Here is a 22563-nt window from a genome sequence, read left to right on the forward strand (position 1 = left end):
CTGATCACTGCACTGCACACCTGAAGCTGAAGCTGAATAATATTGTATGTTAACTATAATTTAATATATATAGTCACGGAATATGGAGTACAGCACAGGGAATAGAGTCAATGGAATTATAATAGATATATACGATGTCAGAGGGGCAATAGATTGGGGGAGGAGGGTTATCACTTTGTGAGGGGTGAAATGTCTATTACATTGTTTTGTACACCTGAAACTAATATCAATAAATAAACAAAAACAGCAAAAAAAATTGTAATAATATATACCAATAACAAAAGATGAATACAAGTCACGTTTGACTTCTGCAATTACAAGAGGTGCTCAAAGTGGTTACCATCAGAGTCCAGATACTTCTGATTACAGCGAACTACTGCTTGAGCAAAGTTGACCAAAGTGTCCACTTGTGTACATATTTTTGGCATCCCTGGTACATATCCATCCATAAACAGGAGATACTTGTTGCACGTTAGTACACCTATTTTTTTAACTCCGTCTTCCTATTATTTAACTGGTCTTCCTAATAATCCAGTTAAGGAATATCTCTATTTAGAGATTAGCCTCAGTGTGTGACAACTAGCACAGGTATCCAGGTAAGTATTGGTGATAAGATCAAAGCACAAGGTAGATTCCCAAGGCCATGCTTTTAACCATCGCTCCCTCTACATGACTCCCGTTCCACACTAGTTTAAACTACCCATGAAGAGACTAACTAGCACCTTTCACCCTTCCCATACAACCCCTAATATCTTACACCCAGTAGGAGCACAGTGTGTATTTCTTCAGAGACCCTGTCTTCCATCACCCCTAGTCTCCATAGAAGATGAACTGCCAGAAACTCATTTCAAGGGAGAGAAGGGTGGGGCTTTGCTAGGTTTCCGTTAAGTTTGAGTTTGGGGCAACTTTTAATTGTTCACGTGTCAACTTTACTGGAAAGGATGAGACATGCAACCATCATACTCCAAAAGATTGGGAGTTTGTGTGTTTGAGGTGGGGAGGGAGGACGAAGGGGGTAGGGAAAAGGGGAACTCAAAAAATCAGCCCCAGAACCAAGAAATCCTTCCTTCCTCTCTGGTAGCCACATGGGGGCTGAGCTAAGGTTTGGGATCTAGTCCAAGCTTAAGGGTAGACAATAAGGAGTGAGGGGTATTGCAGCCTGGACCCTTAAGCAATCTAAGACAACATCCACACCAGTGTCCAAAAAATGTGTGAATGCACCCTTTAAGGGGAGCGGGCAAGATGACCCACAGGGAAGGACATTAGAACTGCTGCTGACGCGTCTTAGAAATAAGAAAGCAACATTTACTAATATTTAATATGCAAATTGAGTGCCTTCAATATATCAGGATGTATTGAGGTCCTGTGTACTAAATGGATTCACGGCTTTCACCATCCAGTTTAAACTAAACTCACAAAATGAACAAGGAGCTTAAACAGATTCCTGCAAAGAAACCACAGACTAAAAATACTAATTATCCCAGCACAACCAGGAAGAAAATGGCAGAGCTAACATTTCACCTTCTCCTTTTTCAGCCCTTTGTCAAACACAATGCCTTAGAAAACCTGGTCTACTAAGTCAGAAAACGCATTTCCACTATTGTTCATGATTAAACCCCACGATGAAGATGAAAGGTACTTGAATCAGCAACTAAGAGCAATACAAGTATATAGTTTTTCAGTAAATTTAACAGGTACCAAGGGTACATGCAATTTTACTAGTAGGAGACAGTTGAAAAAAGCAACTGTTTAGCAATAAGGTTCTTTGATTATCTCTAGGCCAGCCAAGTCCAACACAATTTTCTGCAATGATGGAAATGCGCTATAGTTGCAGGGCCACTAGTCACAAGTGGCTATTTCATGAAATGTGACTAGCGCAACTGGGAAATAGCCACATGTGCTGTATTAGTGAAGATCTAGAATTTGCATTAGGAAAAGACTGGAATTCCACTGGGCTCCTCAGGCCATATCTTGTCCACAGGACTGGCCCTCCATTCTTTGGCCATACATTCATTTCAGAAAAGTGACTATCCCAGAAGTCCTACGGAAGGGAACCAGATTTAGGCTGAAAGTTCCTTTTTCCTCCTAAGATAGGATTTGGACACATACAAGTGATCAATAAATGCAATTAGCATGCCTCTGCATGGACAACACTTAGAAACCACAAGTTAAGACAAAAGGTTTTTATTCAAAAAACGCCAAGTATAAAAAAAAAAAAAAATAAGATCTCTTTTATTCCCCTGTACAGTATTTCACTCAGGTAAAACCAGCAGGCTACATGCTGCTCAAAACAGCCCCAGAGAGGATCCGGAAGGCACACCATCCAGAACTGGTTTTCATATATCTATCCTATATACACAAGTGAGTGACACCCCTCCCCCATCACCCTGGGAACCCATGCCCACACTTGGGTAAGCAGACAGGGCCCCTCCCACCCCCACCCCACAGCAGTCAGGGAGCTGCAGCAGCTGTCCTGCCTGAGTCCCATCACCCTAAGAACAGAGCAAGTGTCACAGCCCTCCCCAAAAGGTCCCCAAGTCAGAGGAGGAAAGAAGGAAAGAAAACTATGGCGGCAGCCGTGGAAGCTTGGAGCTGGAAGGGAACCAAATAAATAAATAAATAAATACATAATGTTGACCTCCAGGTTAGAATGCGCATCTTTCAAAAAGAAAAAAAAAAAAAACAGGTAAAATAACTTAAAGGCAAAATTTTTAAAAATTAGACCAACTACAATCCTTTTGTACACTACCGTGCCAACTGTACACACATTTACAGTTTTTCTGTTGATTTGCATTGTTTGTGCATTTTTTGTGTGAGGTCTTGGCTTTGAAACAGTTACGTAAAAACCAAAAAGGAAGACCAGTTCACTGTTTTACTAAAGGAGGCAGAAAAAGGGCAGGTGGCTCAGCGTTTGGCCCTGTAGCCTCTTCCATGGCACCTTTCATATGAAGGATGGGGGGAGGGGAGGGAGAGAAAAATAGGGAACCAAACCCAGGCAGATTTTTGGAGAAGCAGCAGGTAAAAGAGGCAAGTTCAAGTATTTCTCCCAGCACAGCCGGAGTCCCCACAGAAGGCACTCAGAAGAGTCGGAAGAGGTGACAGGGACTTAAAATGGTACTAGTCCTATCCCACCCCAACCCGTTTTCCCCCTACCTGACCCATCGCGCATTCATCAGAACTCATGATGAAGGGAACAGTTCCATGGCAGGGTTCTGACCCACTCCCACCCCCCCACCCCAGGATTTTGCAGAGTCCAACAATGCTGGCTGGACACCTATGAGGAGAGAGCATCTACAAGGAGTTGAGGCCTAGGACACCGAGAGTAGAGTCTCTTCCCCTGTCGGGAGGCACCCTCCAGGGGCCTGGGGTCTGGAATGAGTTGTAAATGTTGTTCCTGTATCAAGCACTGTCCTGCTTGGCGAGAAGTGTCACTGGTACTCGGGAAGCTGGAAACAGAAGCTTCCTCCCCCAACATCTGACAGGAGGGGAGGACCTACTGGAAAAGCTGTTATTTGCTGGGCCCTGGCGACAGGCTGTGGAGATGGATCTCAGCGGTTTCCTGGGGCAGGAGGACATCTTGCATCCATGGATGATTCTGGATTTCTTCGAAGGATGGCCGATCTGATGGTCTCAAGGCCAAGCACCATCTAATGAGATGCTGACATTCTGCAGAAAACAAGACAGAGGTTATGAGTGATTCAACTTGTTTGTGTAATGCAAAGGTCTTCCCAATTTGCTTCCCAGGGGCTCACAAGTCTGGGGTCCAGAGACCACATACTTTCTAGAACTCATATTCTTTAATGAGAAGGTATTAACATCTGGAGTCTGCTTTCAGCTTAAAAAAAAAAAAAAAACCCCAGCTCCCCTCTTAAACCTGTGGTTTTCAAACTTCAATAGCTGGGGCCTTTCCCACGACACCCACTCACCAGAAATAGGAAAGATGATGACAAGGGATTTTGATGAGACATCAGTGAGCATGATGAGGTGATTCAATTCACCTACCAACTTACAAATACGAACACCACCCACAATGAGGTCACTGGAACCGCAATATTTAGAGCCTGCCTTAAGGGAGAAAGAAGGCTCAAAGAGCCCTCAACTTTTCACTCCCTGGCAAAACAGCCAGGGGCTGTGAAGCACCAGGATGGCTCTGTTGGTACTTTAAAGAACCTTTCATCAAAACTAAATGGTCTTTTTTTCTTAACACTCTCCACTTGCTCTTCCTACGACCTCCCAAGGAATGCTCAAATGCTAACTATTAGATTGCTAGGGGCCAGCTCTCCAGGGTGAATCACTGGCCGAGGATTCTGCTAAGCCAAAGGTCGGCTGGCATCTCCTGGAGTCAAGCTCTCCAGAATTCAAAGACTGTCCTCAAAGGACTAACCGCCTTGTGATTCCTGCTTTCTCACCAAGGGGCTTCCCAGAAGTTACCTGAAGAGACCCTCTGCCTGAAGAAGACTTGGCCCCTGATGATCTCCTCATCATGCTCAAAAGGAATATCTCCACAGACCATATCATACAGCAGGATCCCCAGAGACCAGACAGCCGCAGACCTGCCATGGTAGCGATGGTAGCGGATCCACTCTGGAGGACTATACACTCGGGTCCCTGAGGCGGGGGAATAGGAAGGAAAACAAGCTTTTAGAGAAAATAAGACACAAAGCAACTTAGTGGTAAGCTGAGTAACTCAAAAAGCATCACCTCCCTTCTCTCAGGAGCTGGGTGAACTCCATTTTCCCTCCTAGGCTCAAAAGAGTGGATAAGCAGCTTATGGCATCTCTCCAACCCAAAGCATTACCCACCGCTCTACCAGGCCAACCATAAACCGAATTTTTTTACAAACTGCTCCAAGAAACAAACATGGGTGGCCACAGACCCAAAGCCTGAGGCCTGTATGTGGCAGGACCACCCACAATGGGATGAAGAGATGAATGTCTGAACAATCAAGGGAGGTATTCCAGACTATCCTTAAACTGCATTAAAGGTTGCCCAGGAGCTGGGGTGGGATTCTCATCTATGAGCTAGGTGGGGACTGTTGCACAATACCCTAAGTCAGGGTGCCCTTTGGGAGGCCTTCCTCCCCGCCCTCTGAGTGCAGGGGGAAGACACCCACAACCTTTCCTCCCCACACTGGAAAGGTAGACAGAGCTGCAGAGCTGGTTTCAGACCACGTGATTCCTGTTTACAAACTTTGGGTTGTAAAAAAAAAGGGGAGGCCATCCCTCTGGTGCTCACCAGGGGGCAGCAAAGACTCAAAGGAAAAAACATGGGAGGACCCGGCCAGCCATTAACTGTTAAATACAAAAAAATGCAGCCCAACCCAGCGTCCTCCAAGGGCAAATAAACACAAACCACAAGCCCCAGTCACAAGTTTTGAAAGGCTGTCGTTTGTTAGGTTAAGCCGCTCAGATGATGACCCGCCCTACTTTGCTTTGATGTCAGGCTCTCCATTCCATCTTTTCTGAAAGAACCCGCTCCAAGCCCCTCCCTAGGATAGGTTTTCATCCTCTCTGCGGAGACACCCAACTAATTTTCAAACCAGCAAGAGATCTTATTTCACAACATTCATTCTCGACTCCCTCACCGCACAACACACACACAAATTCAACAAAATGAATTATTTAGTGAAACTACTGTTTCTATTTCTTATCCGTCCGTAGATCAAAGGGGTGAAAAAAACTGCAGCTCTAGAAACTACCTTACAGAAAACTCTTAAAAAAAAAAAAAATCACAAAACAGGCATCAATTTTCATCTCTCCCGCTCTCTCCTCCCTCTTCCCCCTCCCGTCCTTTTACTGGCGGGGAAACTGGGTCAGACTTCAGAAATCTGGGCTACGGCCGGTTGCCCACAACCTCTTATTCATCGGGAAAGCTTGGAACCCACTGAATTCCACTTAAAATATAAAATCATGCCAGAAACACTACGGGTTCAGCTGGCTTGAAATACCCGGGTTTACTACGCGGGGAAGCTCTCTTCGCCCCACCCCTGCTAGCATGGAGCCAGGCGGCCCAATGACCTTTACAAAGGGCCGGAGAGGGAAGCTGGCCGGGGCCTCCAGGCCAGGCCGAGTCACCTGGGCAGCTCCCTCCCAGCCTTGGCTCACCATCAAAGTCCGTGTAGACGGTGTCCTTGAGCAGCGCCCCCGACCCGAAGTCGATGAGCTTGAGCTCGCCGCGATTGAGGTCGATGAGGATGTTCTCGTCCTTGATGTCGCGGTGGAGCACCCCGCAGTTGTGGCAGTGCCGCACGGCCTCCAGCACCTGCCAGAAGAAGCTGCGGGCCAGCTCCTCCTGCAGGGCCCCCCTTTCCGTGATAAAGTCGAAGAGGTCTTGCACCGGTTCCGGCCTCTCCAGGATCAGGACGAAACTGTCGGGCCTCTCGAACCAGTCCAGGAGCCTAATGACGCCGGAGAAGCCTGAGCTCACCTTCTTCAGCAGGACGACTTCCATGGGCACTCGGGTGCCATTGGGCTGCGGAGATGAGGGAGCTGCATTAGGGCGGGAGTCGGAGGGCGCCCCCCAACCCACCCACACTGGGGGTCGCTCCCTCCTGGGCACTCACCAGCTCTCCCCAGTCGGAAATCCGGTCCTTCTCCACGTGCTTGATAGCCACCTGAAAATCACCCCAGGAGAGTATCCGTTAGATCCTCCTCGCCGGGGCCAAAACACACCCGTGCGCCCCCCAACAGAGCGCCCTCCCCACAGCGGGGCGCCCACTCACCGGCAAGTTGTCGGCGACACGGATGCCTGAGTAGACCGAGCCGAAGCCGCCGCTGCCCAGTAGCGGGCCCACCTGGTACTGAGACTCCAGGGGCTCCTTCTCCTTGCCTAATAAAGGGGGAAACACAGAGGACTTAGTGCCGGCCCGCGAGCCCCCAGCTCCCACCCTGGGGGCTCAGCCTTCCACCATCCCCGGGTTGGGGGGGACGCTCACCGGGCGCCAGCTTGGTGGCGTGCAGGTCGTTGCAGGGCGCGGCGCGCAGGTGGGCAAGCGAGTTGATTTTGGACAAGAGCATCCCAACCTCCAGGGTGTCGGCGTAGGGGCTGTGTCTGGAGGAGCTGCGGCAGGAGCTGGGGCTGGGGCTGTGCCGGTGGCTGTGCCTACGGCTGGGGCTGGGGCTGCGGGTGGCGTTGCGGCTGTGGCTGCGGCTGGCGCGGAAGGCCGAGGGCGAGTCGGAGGACAACTGGGGGCGCAGCCGAGGCTGGCGGCTGGCCGACTGGCCGGCGAGGTCAGGCAGCGCCGAGAGCGACAGAGTAGGAGGCTCGTGGGACTCGTGTGGCAGGGCCGCGGCACAGGGGGCTTGTAGCTGCTGCTGCTGCTGCTGCTGGTCCCGCCGCCGCTGCCGCCAAGTCCTCTCGGGCCTCCTCCGCCACCGCGGCCGCTGCAGCAGACACCCGGCTCGCCCCGCCGCCAGGAGTAAAGGGGCGGAGCGCGCCGGCGGGGGGGGCGCGCGGGCGGGCGGGGATGAGGCGGGGCCTCTCTGGGAGGCCTAGGCGGGGAGCCGGGCTGCTGGGCCTGCAGAGGGAGGAGAGGGGGTGGGGAAGCGGCGGGATCCGGCAACTCCCCCGGGCCCCCCCCCGCGCGCTCGGTCGCCGCGCCCTGGCCCCGCCCCCGCCGGCGCATCTCCAGCCAACCAGAAGCCGACTGATCTGCATAACACGGCGTGCCCCGCCCACGCCCCGCCCAGCTCTCGCGGTCAGAATGGTCTGACGCCGCCACGACGTGGCGGGAAGGAAAAGGCGCCAAAATGGAGGGGGAGGGGCGCGGGGTGTGAGGGGAGGCGGGAGCTGGGTGTCGAGCCGCGAGGGAGGAAGGATGGGGAGGGGCGTATCGATTCAAACCCAAACAATAACAAAGCCTTCAAAGGCCGCCAGAGGCCGGCTCTGCGGTTCTCCGTTTCTCGGAGGTTTTTGGGTCAAGGGCTCGAGCTGGAGCATAACAAGTTACGCAGAGACGACGGGCGTTGGCGTGTCAGGCGGGGAGGCCCGGCGGCCGGCGCGTCAGGGTGTGAGGGACTGTGTGTGGGGGGATGCCGACGAGGGTGGTCTTTCTGTGTGACTCAGACCCGAGACCTCCAAGTCGGCTTGGGCGGGTTGACGACACACTGTGGGCTCGAGTTGGGTCCTCGGGGGTTGGTGTGTTGGGGGCGCGTGGGGGGCGAAGGATCCGCAAGATGTGAGTCACGGCGTTTCACGGAGGGAGTGGAGGTGGCACAGGCCTGGAATAAAACTGGGCGAGAACTCCGCTTGTTCGGAGGAGGGGTCCAGATCGCGAATGTCACGGCCAGTAAAAAGAATCAGCCCCCAGATTCTCAAGCAGATTTTTATTTTAAAAGTGCAGAAAGGAATCCCGATTCCTAAGAAGTGATGTGTGTCTGAGTACCCGGTGAAGAGGAAATCACGAAACAAATGTTAGTATTGTGATGCCAGATGCTGTCTCAGCCCTTTGCGTAAGGGCGGGAGAGAGGAAAATTCCTCATCTAAAACGAGGGTGGGAGGGTGCGCTTTATTTAATCAGTTTCACGTTATATTGATTCACCTTTTCATCAGCCTGTTGTTACCAGTCAGGCAATACTAGAAATTGTTGGCTACCCAGCCTTGTCTCAAAGGAAATCTCTCTCCCTGTCCCCCCTGGAAATAACACGGAAAACTGACCAATTCGACTTTCATCCTTTGTCCTTTAAACTATGTAGAATTGATAACGACGTGTGAAATGAGTAAATTAAAATTCTATGTAATCCATAAATTGAATTGTCAGTGAAAGCCAACTACATCCCACTTTAATTTTTTTTCAAGTTCTTGCCACTTAAAAAAATAGGCGGTTGAAGGATCTGTGTACCTACAAATCATTAATGAATTTAAATGTTTCATTAAAAGTTTTCTACAGTGCTTATTTTATAAAAATGCCCAGATATTTCACAACTTTTTTTATCTTATAAAATATTACATATTTTCCCTTTGTTTGTGTACTGTGACCTAACTCATTCATTTTTGATGACTAGGACCCAAGGAAACAAGAATTATTCCCTTTTTACAGATAGGAAAATGAAACATAAGTAGAATGACACAGGGTCATACAACAGCTAAGGGAGGAAGAGATGAAATGACCCAAATTCAACTCCAGAGTATTCAAACATTTCCTCTTATCAGGATCTAAAACTGTCCTTGGTATTAAGACATCAAATATAAATGTATGTGAACCCCATTTCCATCTCCTCTGCTCTTTCTTTTCTCAAGCCCTGGTGGACTCTTCCCACCTGTTCCCACTCACTTAGCACTTTCCAGACTTTCTGCCTTTACAGAAGCAGTCAACCTGTCTTGAGAATGCCCTCTCCTCTACTTTATTTAAAGCTTTTATGGCCACCAGGATACAATGGTAGTTCCACCCAGATTGCTAAACAAACTCCAAGTATTCGTTCACTGTCCACTCCACTCCCCTGACAATCATGTATTTGGCAGTTTTTTAATCTTTGTGTTAATGAACTTTTCAATTATTTATAGGTTGTCTCCCTATTCCTTGAATGTATACTTAATCCAACGTTTGGTGATGAAGGGGAAGAGCAAAATGGGTCCCAACAAAAAGGTCATGATTAAAGTCAAATTAAAGTCCAATTTAAATTATACTAAATTTAAGTGAATTAAGCAGGCTTAGACAAAATAAAATAAAGATTAGAAGCAAGGGCTTCAAAAACTAATTTAGCTTGCTTTCAAATCTGGGATCTGGCACCTACTGGTTATGTGATATTCGTCAGGATACTTAACCTTTCTCAGCTTTAGACTAAATGGAGATAATAATAGCACCTACTTCATAGGGCTGTTATAAGAAACAAAATTCTGCATGTAAAGCAAAATTATGCTCATCATAGCTTAGCACAGAGTGAACTTATAAATATTAGCTATATGGCAATAATGCTGATTCTGATTATGACGATGATAAAAGGGAAGAATTTTGGAATAGTCTTGCACTTTGGAGGTTCCAAAGGTGGAATTCAGGATAAATGGTTTGATTTTTAATCATCTCTGGAGAGAATATAATTCAAAATAATTGTCTACATTAAATCAAGTTCAACCTTTTTCACTTTCTCTAGATCTTTGCAGGCCTAAATATTTAATTAGTTAGAGCTAAAGTGATTAACATTTAATATGCCTGCTTTATATGGTGGGTGCTTCACAGCTGGAAGTTGCAAAACATGGACCTTGTTTGGAAAAGAGCTTTTACTTACTTAAAACCGCTTTTAAAGATAATTATTAAACCTTCAAGTATGTTTTGCATTAAAAGTTATTTTTTGAGGGCAGGGAACTTGATGTTTTGATTCACCAAAATATAGTTTAAATAATAAAAACAATCACTACCTGTGCTGTCTCAAAGACTCAGAAAAATCATGCTAATTATTAAATGACAAGTGCTTTTGGTAAGATAAAGGCCATGATTATGCTAACAATTCTCTGGAAAGGGGAGAATGTTATTGTTAACTTGAACAATAGCCAAATTAATCCTTAGATGGTTTCCATATTCTACCTGCTATGGATTTAATCAAGCCATTGTCAAAGGAATGACTTCAGCAATTTCTGTAATCACAGAAGTTTAGAATAAGTTTGAATGGGGTGCCTGTACATTGTTTTTTAAAGTATCTCTGAGTCTAGTTGATACATTTATATAACTAGGTCTGCACTTTAAGTCCTCGTGTAACATCATGGACAGGTTCATGGAATTGCAGTGAAAGGACCGCATAATGAAATCAATTTTACCATAGGTTAATTGATATAAACAAGAGTTAAGTTTAAGAGATAAGTTTTTTAAGGTATCACATCAACGTTATAACAAAACAGCATTGAAGGAAACAATCTTATTGGAGGGCCTGCTGTATAGCTTTTTCTGTGTAAGTCTGTGTAAGCTATTTGCAATTAAGTGGGTAGAAATAATTTGGGTCTGCAGCTCTTATTTCGCTCCGAAAAAAAAAAGAATTAGTAAATTTTTTAAGTTTAAAGTTTAATTTTTAAAAATTCACCATTGGGGTGGCCAGTTGGCTCAGTTGGTTGGAGCGTGGTGCTGATGACACCAGGGTTGCCAGTTCGGTCCCTACATGGGTCACTGTGAGCTGTGCCCTCCTTAAAAAAAAACACACACACAAAAAAAACCACCATTATTTTTTTAATTCTTTCGTTTGGTGAAATAAAGGGAAATTTGGAGAAAGCCAATTGCAATATACTTCTTTCTATATCTTAAAATATTTCCAATTACTTCAACAGTTTAAAAATGTTGGAAAAATTTAAATTTCACATATATTCCATATTCACATATATCACTACAGACTGGAAGACGTGAAACAGTCTAACTCTAAAAAGACTAATGCCTCCTTTTTAAGTTGTAGCAATTGTGGTAGTGATGGACAGCTAGGAAATTCAGAGTGTCAACTTCAGAATGGTCGGGGAATCTGTGCAGTCAAGTTAGAACTGGTTCTTGTCCTTGATAACATGTGACATTTGTTTCAAGTTTATAAATCTCTTTTAATCAGCTTTCAGTTTCCTCAGCAAGGTTGGAGTTTTTATCCAGTAAAGTATATTTAAATTCATTTCCAATTCATTTTTTTTTAAAGAAATAAAAATAACCTAGATTTTTTTTGGAATTTTACACATTCAGTACTGACAATTTGAGTAAAAATAATCAATATTTATTGAAGGCACTGTACACAAAGATTTTATAGCTCCTGAATATTAGTGGATAGGTAAAAACAAAAAGGAGTGGTTTAGGATGTATAAAGGCTACAGGAAACCTGGAAACTTATAAAATATCTTATTAGAAGACTAGGAAAATGTATGCCTCAGATCAAAAAGACCAGGCACATAAACAAAAACCCTGAGAGAAAGAAAGGAATAGAAAGGATATCATCTGCCATCTTTTAAAAAATAAAAATAAAATTGCTTCTATAGATTCGAAAAGCCACAAAGTGCATCTAGGTAAAAGGGGGGAAAAATGCTCAAAAAGATTTTGTGGTACATCTTTCTAGGCACTAAAAAGATGCTAATGAAAACATTTGTTTATTGTGTATCTTGTTTGTCATTTAATAGTATACAGCCTTACTTTTCTGTATTTATTTACTTTCTACAACTAAATCATAAATGTATTGAGGGTACAAACCATCCTTTCATTGAGCATACAGGCTAAGTGCTGAAAATGATTGAGTGAAAGGGGCAAAAGAGACACACTGATAGCACCCAACATTGACTGAGCATCAAAAATGTGCTAGGCATTTTCCTAAGCACTTTATATGGGTCCTCATATAAATTCTATGACATGGGCAGTTTTACTATCCTCACTGATTTACAGATAAATAAAGAGAAACAGAAGTAATTTGCCCCAGGCTATGTAAGTGGCAGAGCTACCTCCTACCCACCATGCCATTCTTCTTTTCCAAGGAACACAAGATGAGTTTAAGGAATTTAACAAGGTATTCGATGATTAAGTTTTAACTGAGAGTATCATCCACAAGGACAGGGTTCAGAGGAGGCTGAAGAAGTCAGGGAAGGATGGAGGATTAGAACTTAGCATGAATCTTAAAGGATGAGTAAGAGATAGGTAGGTAGAAAGGAGAGAGGGAACGCAGTGAGAAATGTCAGGAATTGAAGCAAAAGATGCTCTGTGTTATGTTCTTTGTATTGCCCAATACATGGGAAATGAATGAATAAAGTTTCTTTAGCTATACCAAGACATGGGAACAACCTAACTGTCCATCGACAGATGTATGAAGAATTTGTGGGATGTATAAAAAATGGAATATTATACAGCCATAAAAAGGAAATCCTTCCAATTGCAACAATATGGATGGACCTTGAGGGCATTATGCTAAATGAAATAAGTCAGAGAAAGAAAAATACACTATGATCCCACTTATATGTGGGATCTAAAAACCAACCAACAAACAAAACAAACTCAGAAAAAGAGATCAGAACTGTGGTTACCAAAGGCAGGGGGAGGGGGAATTGTATGACAGTCATCAAAAGGTATAAACTTCCAGTTATAGATAAGTAAGTACTGGGGATATAATGTACAATATAATGACTATAGTTAACACTGCTGTATATATGAAAGTTGTTAAGAATGTAGATCCTGGGGCCGGCCCGGTGGCTCAGGCAGTTAGAGCTGCATGCTCCTAACTCCAAAGGCTGCCGGTTTGATTCCCACATGGGCCAGTGGGCTCCCAACCACAAGGTTGACAGTTCAATTCCTCGAGTCCCGGAAGGGATGGTGGGCAGCGCCCCTTGCAACTAAGCTTGAACACAGCACCTTAAGCTGAGCTGCCGCTGAGCTCCTGGATGGCTCAGTTGGTTGGAGCGCGTCCTCTCAACCACAAGGTTGCCAGTTCGATGGGCTACGCCCCCTGCAACTAGCAACAGCAACTGGACCTGGAGCTGAGCTGCGCCCTCCACAACTAAGACTGAAAGGACAACTTGACTTGGAAAAAAGGCCTGGAAGTACACACTGTTCCCCAATAAAGTCCTGTTCCCCTTCCCCAATTAAAAAAAAGTATATATATATATATATATATATATATATATATATATATATATATATGTATATATATGTATATATATATATATATATGTATATATATGTATATATATATATACATATATATATATAAAAAGAGTGTAGATCCTAAGAGTTCTCATTACAAAACATTTTTTTTTGTATCTATATGAGATGATGGATGTTAACTAAACTTACTGTGGTAATCATTTCACGATATATGAAAGTCAAATCATTATGTTGTACACCTTAAACTTAATCAGTGTCGTATGTCAATTACACCTTGGTGAAACTGGGGTGGGGGAAATGTTTCTTTAAATACATCCAAAGCAGAAAGCTAGAAAGAGAAATCAGTAGGACCTCCAGATGTCATGATGTAAAAGGTAAAGGAAAGAGATGGAAAAGATGATAGACTTTATATCAGTCTTCATTAAAGAAAAAATTAGGAAGGTTGTCTATTCAAATCATCTCTTGAAGCATATGGTTTAGGAATAGTAGCTAACACTGTGGTTAAAACATAGGGTGTTCAGGATTCAAATGACAAAGACATGCATTAACATGATTGGATGAACTCCACTCAATAGTTTGGAAAAACTTCTATTTTCAACATATACTTCCTCTTTCCAACTCTGTTTTAGTTCTCTTTTTAGGTTGGGTGCTGCTAAAACAAACATGGACAGCTCACCACAGCCAGAACTAGAACAACCATACTACAAATACGGAACCACTCGTTATGGTCTTCAGTGTATAACTTTGTCAAAGATTCTTTGAATGTACAATCTTGCTCACTTACAACAACTCGAGAGCCGTGTTGTCCTCTTTATAGAAATGGTGTTAGTTTTCCCTGGATAGGTTAAGCTTGCTTCTGTGTTCAGTGACACTGCTTCATTAGAGACGCCCACTCACTAGATGAGAATCAAATTGTATCATTAGCAGTCATCAAAATTGTCTCCAAGTCACTCTTATGAATGAAAGTTATGCTGGCAAATAGCCAGTCCTCTTGTGCAGGATTGTAAAGACAACACAGATTATATACTTTAGCCCAAATTACATATGTATCACCACATTCAGTCTATTTTTTCAGACCAACTCAAGGCCAAGGCCATTTGGACTTCTTGCAGCGTTCCCTGATCACTCCAGCCAATAACTCACAATAATAATTTATACTAGTACCTGACACAATCATATTCTTTTTGTTAGATCTAAGTGTTCACTGCCATCATAGCATCATCTTTAAGAGCAGCAAGCATTAATTGTTTGCCATAGAAGGACCCATGTTTCCCCAATGAGACCATAAGCTCTTCAAGTACAGAGACTATATTGTGAATTTTTTAAGACCATATAGCTCCCTTTGGGAAGTACTAAACAGATAATTATCTTTAAAAAACTGAATTGAATTAAGTCCAAGAAAGAACATGTCTAAGACCCTGTGAATTTCCCCTGCCTAATCTTTGCCCTTGCCACTTTTATTATATATTATAATGAAGAAAAAAACAAAACAGGTGGCTGTTTGCTCTTTAAAAAATACAGACTGCAGAGCAAAATTTTGCCTTTCTCAGAAAAGCACTTTTATAAATTAAGATTGCCAGGTTCTTAAATCAAAGGCTTAGAGAGGTAGGTACAGTCTAATTTATAGAAATAATATCTCATATTAATTGAGCACTTACTATGTGCTAAGTACTATTCTAATTAATCACATTATGTGCCATATGTATGGCACATACGTATTACATATATGATAGACATTCATATGGCACATACATTTATATATTTTTTTCTTTAATCCCCTTAATTGTTATTATATCCAGGAAGGTAAATAACTTGCCCAAGGTCCACAGGTGAGAGAGGCACAAGCCCTAATACCTGGAACACAGGCTGATTAAGAGATAGACAATGTATGGAGTAGCTCTTTGCACGTTAGAGGTCACACTCAGAGCACAGAGGGCCAAGAGCCAGATTAAATAAAATCAGGAAGCAAGGTAATGAATGGAAAGACAATAGAGTCAGTGGATAATTTCCTTCAGCATTGTGCCCAAGAGAAATGAATGGGGATTGGAACAATGGTAAAAGTTAACTGTGTGAGTGAGTGGTGGTAAAGAGGAATGGTTGCTGAACATGAGAGCTTCTGGCAGCTAAGCATGTGGGGTAAGGATTAGCCTTAGTGTGAGGGGAAGCTATAATCTTTATAGCAATGAGATGTCTTGCATTTGTATTGACTGATTAAGTCAATCAATCAATAAACATTTGCTGGGGTGGCCGGTTAGCTCAGTTGGTTAGAGTGTGGTGCTAATAACACCAAGGTTGCCAGTTGCATTCCCACAAGGGCCACTGTGAGCTGCACCCTCCTTTAAAAAAACAACAACAAAACATTTGCTGAACAGCTATTCTGTTTAAGGCACTGTGTTAAGTACCACAGAGATACACAGAGGCAAAAGATATGGTCTCAGTTTCTGCTTAAAAATCTTTTTATCCTGATAAGACAGGATATATAAAATCAGAAAGATTGAGCTGGAAGGAAATTTAAAGATCTTCTCATCTAATTTCTTTAGTTTTATAGATGACCAAAATCAAATCTCAGAGACAGGAAGTGATTCAACCAAGTTCCCATAGCATTTTCAGAGCAAGGATAGAACCCAGAATTTACTGCTAACAGGCTCTTTATATTTTCTTACATAGATGTAATTAATACCAAAGATAGTATTTGCCAACTAGCAAAGTAATGGTATAGGCAATGCAGTGCTTTTTACCGTAACATGTTTACAAAGTCAAGGTCTCAATGCTAAAACTTTCTGGGGAATTTTCAGGTGCAGAGGGACTTTCCCAGTTGTCTCCTCAGCTGCTTTAGCATGAAAACAGAAAATGGCCCCTCCTCTGTGCTCTCCAAGCACCTGTGTCACCTCAATCATACACGTCACATGTGACTTTGATATGTCTAGCTCACTAGTTCCGAAAGTGTGTGATCTCCAGACCATCAGCACCTGGAAACTTGTTAGAAATGCAAATTCTTGGGCCCACTCCCGATCCACTGAATCGGAAACTCTGGGGGGAGGGCCCAGTGATCTGTGTTTTAAGAAGCCTTCCAGGTGACACTGATGTATTTTTGAGCTTGAGGACCTCTGGTCTCTCTAAACGGCTCTCCAGAGAGATTGTGAGCTCTTGAAGACAGGGACCGCGTCCTCCACAGTTTTCATTTCCTTCGCTTAGTACCAAACCTTGAACAGTAGATATTCATAAATGTTTCTGAGACAACTATAGATGTGAACATGGTAAGGCAAAGCATCTCATTATCCAACTTTCTTAGGTAATGAGTAACACCTGTAGGTTCACTGTAAGTTATGGACTGGATAGTGCCACCCGCACCCGAAAATTAATATGTTTAGGTCCTAACCCCCAGTACTTTAGAATATGTACTTGGAAATAGGACCTTTAAAGAAGTAATTAAGATAAAATGCAGTCATCTGGGTGGGCCTAGATCCTATATGACTGGTATCCTTATAAGGAGATCAGGACCTACGCACAGAGGACGACTATATGAAGACAAAGAACACACAAATCAAGAAGAGAGGCTTCAGAAGAAACCAACCAAGTCGACACCTTGATCTTGGACTTCTAGTCCCCAGAATTGTGAGAAAAATAAATTTCCATTGTTTAAACCACCAGACCGTGGGACTTTGTTAGGACAGCCCCAGCAAACAAACATACCTTGGAAAAATTTTACAAAAATACTGGCTCTGAAATTCAGAAATTCCCATTCAAGTCTATACAAGACAATCCTATTTTTAGATGACTCTATAACCATTTATCGATGTTAACCATTAAAGTGTTTGTTTAAGAAATTATGTTTTCATGTTCAATATGGGCACAGATTTTGAAGTCAGACCGAGGTGGGTGGGTTTGAATCCTGACTCAGGCACTTAGAAGGTATGAAATCTTAACCTTTAAAGACTCAGTTTCCTTGTTTGTAATTTGGGGCTAATAATAGCTGCCTCCTAGACACAACTCAATAATTGGGGAGTAGATCACAGGGCCTCTGTGTCTGGTGACTTAAAAATGATAATTAACCAAATTATTCAGATTGGCCTTCTTGGGAAGATGGAATTACAGCAAAATTTTACTGAAACACTTGCATCAGTTTGACAAACATAGTACTATGGTAACTGTTTAAAAGACTATATAGGGCGGCCAGATGGCTCAGTTGGTTGGAAGGCAAGCTCTGAACAATGGGGTTGCCAGTTTGATTCCCACCTGGGCCAGTGAGCTGCACCCTCCGCAACTAGATTGAAGGACAATGACTTGGAGCTGATGGCCCCTGGAGAAACACACTGTTCCTCAATATTCCCCAATAAAATTTATTTTTTTAAAAAAAGACTATATAAAATGACAACAGGTATTTTTCAGGAGAAAGGAACTGAAGAGTCAAGAGGAAAAAAAAAAAAGAATGTCAGGAATGTAGACTGACTCCACATTCTACAAGATACAACACTCAAGAATAGTTAAATTGTCTCAAATTGATGAATAATTAGTCTGTATGAAGTTAGGGATTGCTGATTTCGTCTTGTATCCCCAGAGCTTAATATGGCACCTGGCACTTACAATAAGCTCAATAACTTTTGGTTGAATGAAAGAATGAATGGCCATCTGCAAGAACAATTATACAAATTATACAAAGAGTGGGTTGGATTTCAATCCAAGTATTCTTACATCAAACTGGTAGCTCTATAGCATTTGCCCATTGTGCAATCAAAACTTTAATTTTAACCTGGGAATTTCACTTTGGGGAAGTAATCTAAGAAAATACCCCAAAGGGGAGGGGAGTATTATTTTTTAAATGTCTTCAATTATAGTAATATTTAAAATAGAGAAATCCTGGAATAGCGTTCAGAGGCTTTCCAACCCACTTTTACATCTCCCCTCTCCTGCTTTGGGCGCTTCGTGCTCTCCCCAAACTGTCCTAACCATCCACACAGCCCCTCACCTCAGTGGCCCAGTGCCCCATATTTCTAACCCTTGGGAATCAGTTTCCCTCATTAAAACTTATTTGTCTTGTGTCTGCTTATCTTTGGGACTCTACTCAATCAAATGACAATTTAATCTGATCATTTGAACTGAGGTGCTAATGAATGCAAATGGCTGAAAATGAGCCCATTCCTGGATAACAACTGTATTTCAGCAGCATCTTATTGTGAAGAATAAATAATACATTTCAGGCATGTGTCCCGGCCATTGGAGGAAGATATTTTAAGCAGGGGGATTTCCTCAAACCCCTCAAATTACACCATGTAGACAGCTGCCTATCCCACATGATCTGGCCAACTCCTCGGCATCCAGTTATCAGCACTCAGGGGACACTAGAGGAAACAGGTCTGTTCCTCTTCTTAATAGAGCTTGGAAGCAATGACTGGATTATTTATGTCACTTAAAGGAAAAGGGCATTTACTCTGGAACCTACCCAGAAAGCACGCACTCCCTGGGCTTAAAGGAAAATACTTCTCTACCAAATCTCTGGGGATGGCTGAGTGACTAGTGCCTAGATTAACCAAAATGAGTGAGCTGGAACGTGTGAACACTGAGAAAGGACTGGTAATATACAGTTGAGCTTTACAGGTGAAAAGATCCTAGGCATAGATATGAATTTATATGAGCACACACATGAGAGCATTGAACCTGATAAAAATAGTTGCCTTTTATTGGGTGTTAACTATATTAACTGTGCTAAAGTATATACCTATTTTTAAAAATCAATCTTCTGATACTGAGGAAACTAGATGTTTCAGATAAGGAAACTGAGGCAAAGATAGGTTAAGTGATTACCCCACAGTCAAAGGGCAAATCTGGGATTCGAAGTCAAGTCTTTGAATTCCCAAGTTCACGGTTTTAACACAAGCTTAACAGCCTTTCATATTTCAGAATCAAGAATCTTAAAGCTGAAGATCCTAGAACATCCATTTTAATTACCTGATTATCACTACTAGAAAGTTTACTACAGGCGGGGGGCCCTGGCCCGGTGGCTCAGGCGATTAGAGCTCCGTGCTCCTAACTCCAAAGGCTGCCAGTTCGATTCCCACATGGGCCAGTGGGCTCTCAACCACAAGGTTGCAGTTCAATTCCTCCAGTCCTGCAAGGGATGGTGGGCTCCGCCCCCTGCAACTGAGATTGAACATGGCACCTTGAGCTGAGCTTCCTCCCGAATGGCTCAGTTGGTTGGAGAGCATCCTCTCAACCACAAGGTTGCCAGTTCAATTCCTCAACTCCCGCAAGGGATGGTGGCTGCGCCTTCTGCAACCAACAATGGCAACTGGACCTGGAGCTGAGCTGCGCCCTCCACAACTAAGATTGCAAGGACAACAACTTGACTTGGAAAAAGCCCTGGAAGTACAAACTGTTCCCCAATAAAGTTCTGTTCCCCTTCCCCAATAAAATCTTTATAGATAAATAAATAAATAAACAAACAAATAGTTTACTACCTTATGAGGCAGCCTGTTCCATACAGTTATACTTGTTGGGAAACTTTTAAATGGTAAATTAAAATCTGTTTCTCTGTCACCTCCCTTCATTTGGTCTTAATCATGCCCTCTGGAGAACTCAAAACAAAGCTACTTCTCTCCATGAAGCCATTTTGATACGGAGACAGAGATCTTGCACTCCCTCTTCCCCCATCTCAGTCCCAGGAGATCTCACTGTTCAGCTCAACTGTTCAACTGTTTGAGTCATCAGTAACACAGAAAAACCTCAAAGTACCACCTATATCTTTCAGAGATCTTGTGTCTAAATTTTAGTAATTGGTTTGATCCCAATTACTTACTCAGGTACCTGTGAAACATCACCTTAGTAAGTCATACGATGCCCCCATAAAAGCATGGAATTAATCTACTGTAGCAAATAATGGCTAACATTTATTAAGCCCTTTTCTGTGTGCCAAAAAGAATGCTCAGTGCCTTATATAACACTCCCCCCACCACACTATGAGGCAGGTACTGTCATTATTCCCAATTTTACAGATAAGGAAACTAAGACCCAGTTATTTAGAGGTCTTCTGCTGATAATTGCATGTCTTTCTTTCCTTATGAGTGAGGACAGCGTAAGGGCAAGATAGAACTTGCCGTCCCCAGAGTGAAACTTACATTTTCCCATCTCTCTTTGCTTTTGTTTCCTTTCCATTTTCTCTCCTTTCTTCATAAACATTTAATGAGCACCTCTCACACAGTTAAACACTTACTCTACAGTGAATATAGTTAGGACAAACTATGCAAAGCAAGCTATGACACCCTCTGAATCTGATCTCCAGGGTCCAGGAAGGCCTCAGAGATGAGGTAGCACCTGATGTGGGTCTTGAAACACAAATAGAAAGACAGGAATCAACCAAAGGATAGGACGGGGAAATTCAAATTTCAGCAAGAAGGAACAGCATGTGTAAACACCCAGAGGCAAGAATTCGCATGGACAGAAAAACCTATCTTATGGTAGTAAGTAGGGTCCAAAAATCTTATAAGCACAAAATAGAGGAAAAGGTCGCATTTTTGTGACGTTAAAGAAAAATTGTTATTTTTCAGTTGTTTCATGCTGTCACAAAAGCACTCAAATTAAGGACAATGAAACTCATCATGTACACAACTGACTGCTCACCTCACGGAAGTGAAGTTCAAATAATCACGAGGCAGTCCTTCTCAGTTGCCCCGCACAAGACCCCCTCCAAAGAGATCTTCCGTTTGCCCCCATTTGAGAAAGGGAGCCGGTGCTCGGTAGAGGATTAATGGTCAATTGTATTACATGTGAAATTCACATAATCACAGACTTTAACCTTGTTGCTGAGTATGGCCCTGTGGTAAAAAAGGAGTGGGGAGAAATCCAATTGAACAGGTAAACATAAATGATCACAAAGAGCTGTGTGTGTCATTCTGACAAGTATGAATTTTATCTGAAGGGTGACAAGAAGCCATAGAAGGATTTTTGAACAGACCCAACTCAAGTACCACCTTCTGTAAAAGCAATCCATGGCCACCATTTGCTGGGGAATTTCTCCAACTCATGTGGTTTATATTATTTGGTCTCATCTCCTCTTAGAGTCAACGCCCTGTCTTATACAGAGGGTGCCAAAAGAAAAAAATCTATACGCATTTGAAAAAAGAAAAAACTATTAAAATTGTAATATTCAATATATACTTATAACAAAAGATGAACACAAGTCACGTTTGACTTCTGCAATTACAAGAGGTGCTCAAAGTGGTTGCCATCAGCATCCAGACTTCTGATTATGGGGAACTACTGCTTGAGCAACGTTGACCAAAGTGTCCACTTGTACATATTTTGGGTAAACCCCCAGTATATTTTTGTACGTTATCCATATATACAATATGTGCTCTAAATACACTTGTTGTTTGAAGAAAAGAAATGGAAGGGACCAAAAAGCCACCCTAAAGCTGCCTTTTGGGATATTGATTTTAAGCTGATTATTAAGAAACAAAAGACTCAGAAAGGACCATTGACCTTTTCCCTTCGCTTCCTAAGAGATTCAGGAGGAAAAACCCGCTTCATGAAGGGAACATTAATAGAATCACCTTAGCACTAGACAGGAAGACTCCAAGCAGGAGCCTGTTGACTAAACCCTGACTTCCCCCCTTTGTTTTCTGGGTTGCCTAGCAAAAATTTACCTGCCACCTGTTTTCTGCTCTTCCTCAATTACCTGCAAATAACCCATTTTCACATTGAGAATCTAAGACCCCACTCTACACCTTTTCTCCTTTGTCCAAAGTTACATATATACCCAATTTTACTTCACTGTCTTTGGAATGTTCATGCTTATGTGAATTCCCCGTACACATGTATTACAATTTGATTTTCTCCTGTTAATCTGTCCCTGTTCGTTTGATTATTAGCCCAGCTAGAAGAACTTAGTAGGCAGGAAGAAAAGCATTTTATTATTTTAGCTCCCACAATAGCAAAGGGAAAGGAATCATTTGGGTTCCTCTTATTTCACAATTCAATTCATCAAAGTGGAGTCCACAGTATGCGTGAACTAATGAAGTTGTATACAGGCA

The 22563-nt window shown here is 43.0% G+C and overlaps 1 protein-coding gene across 1 annotated transcript; it reads right to left on the reverse strand.

Moving 5' to 3' along the window:
• Window positions 1–2168: 2168 nt before the first annotated feature.
• PIM1 (Pim-1 proto-oncogene, serine/threonine kinase) lies at window positions 2169–7436 on the reverse strand. The gene is made up of 6 exons (XM_019738850.3): window positions 6935–7436; window positions 6722–6828; window positions 6563–6613; window positions 6105–6471; window positions 4432–4608; window positions 2169–3666 (listed from the first exon to the last, which is right to left on the reverse strand). The coding sequence occupies exons 1-6, from the start codon at window positions 7014–7016 to the stop codon at window positions 3509–3511; spliced, it is 942 nt and encodes a 313-aa protein (XP_019594409.3). The 5' UTR covers window positions 7017–7436; the 3' UTR covers window positions 2169–3508.
• Window positions 7437–22563: the final 15127 nt, after the last annotated feature.

This window comes from Rhinolophus sinicus, chromosome 2, assembly GCF_057876585.1.
Source record: "Rhinolophus sinicus isolate RSI-liver-muscle chromosome 2, RSI-T2T, whole genome shotgun sequence".
Taxonomy (NCBI): Eukaryota; Metazoa; Chordata; class Mammalia; order Chiroptera; family Rhinolophidae; genus Rhinolophus; species Rhinolophus sinicus.

What these genes read in the sequence shown, in the direction of transcription:
- PIM1 (XM_019738850.3), bottom strand. Translation starts at nt 7,016, where the DNA reads ATGCTCTTGTCCAAAATCAACTCGCTTGCCCACCTGCGCGCCGCGCCC. An exon ending in GTGTCGCCGACAACTTGCCG is followed by an intron (nt 6,614 to 6,721) that starts GTGAGTGGGCGC and finishes GGTGATTTTCAG; the next exon opens with GTGGCTATCAAGCACGTGGA. An exon ending in CAGGCAGAGGGTCTCTTCAG is followed by an intron (nt 3,667 to 4,431) that starts GTAACTTCTGGG and finishes TGTTTTCTGCAG; the next exon opens with AATGTCAGCATCTCATTAGA.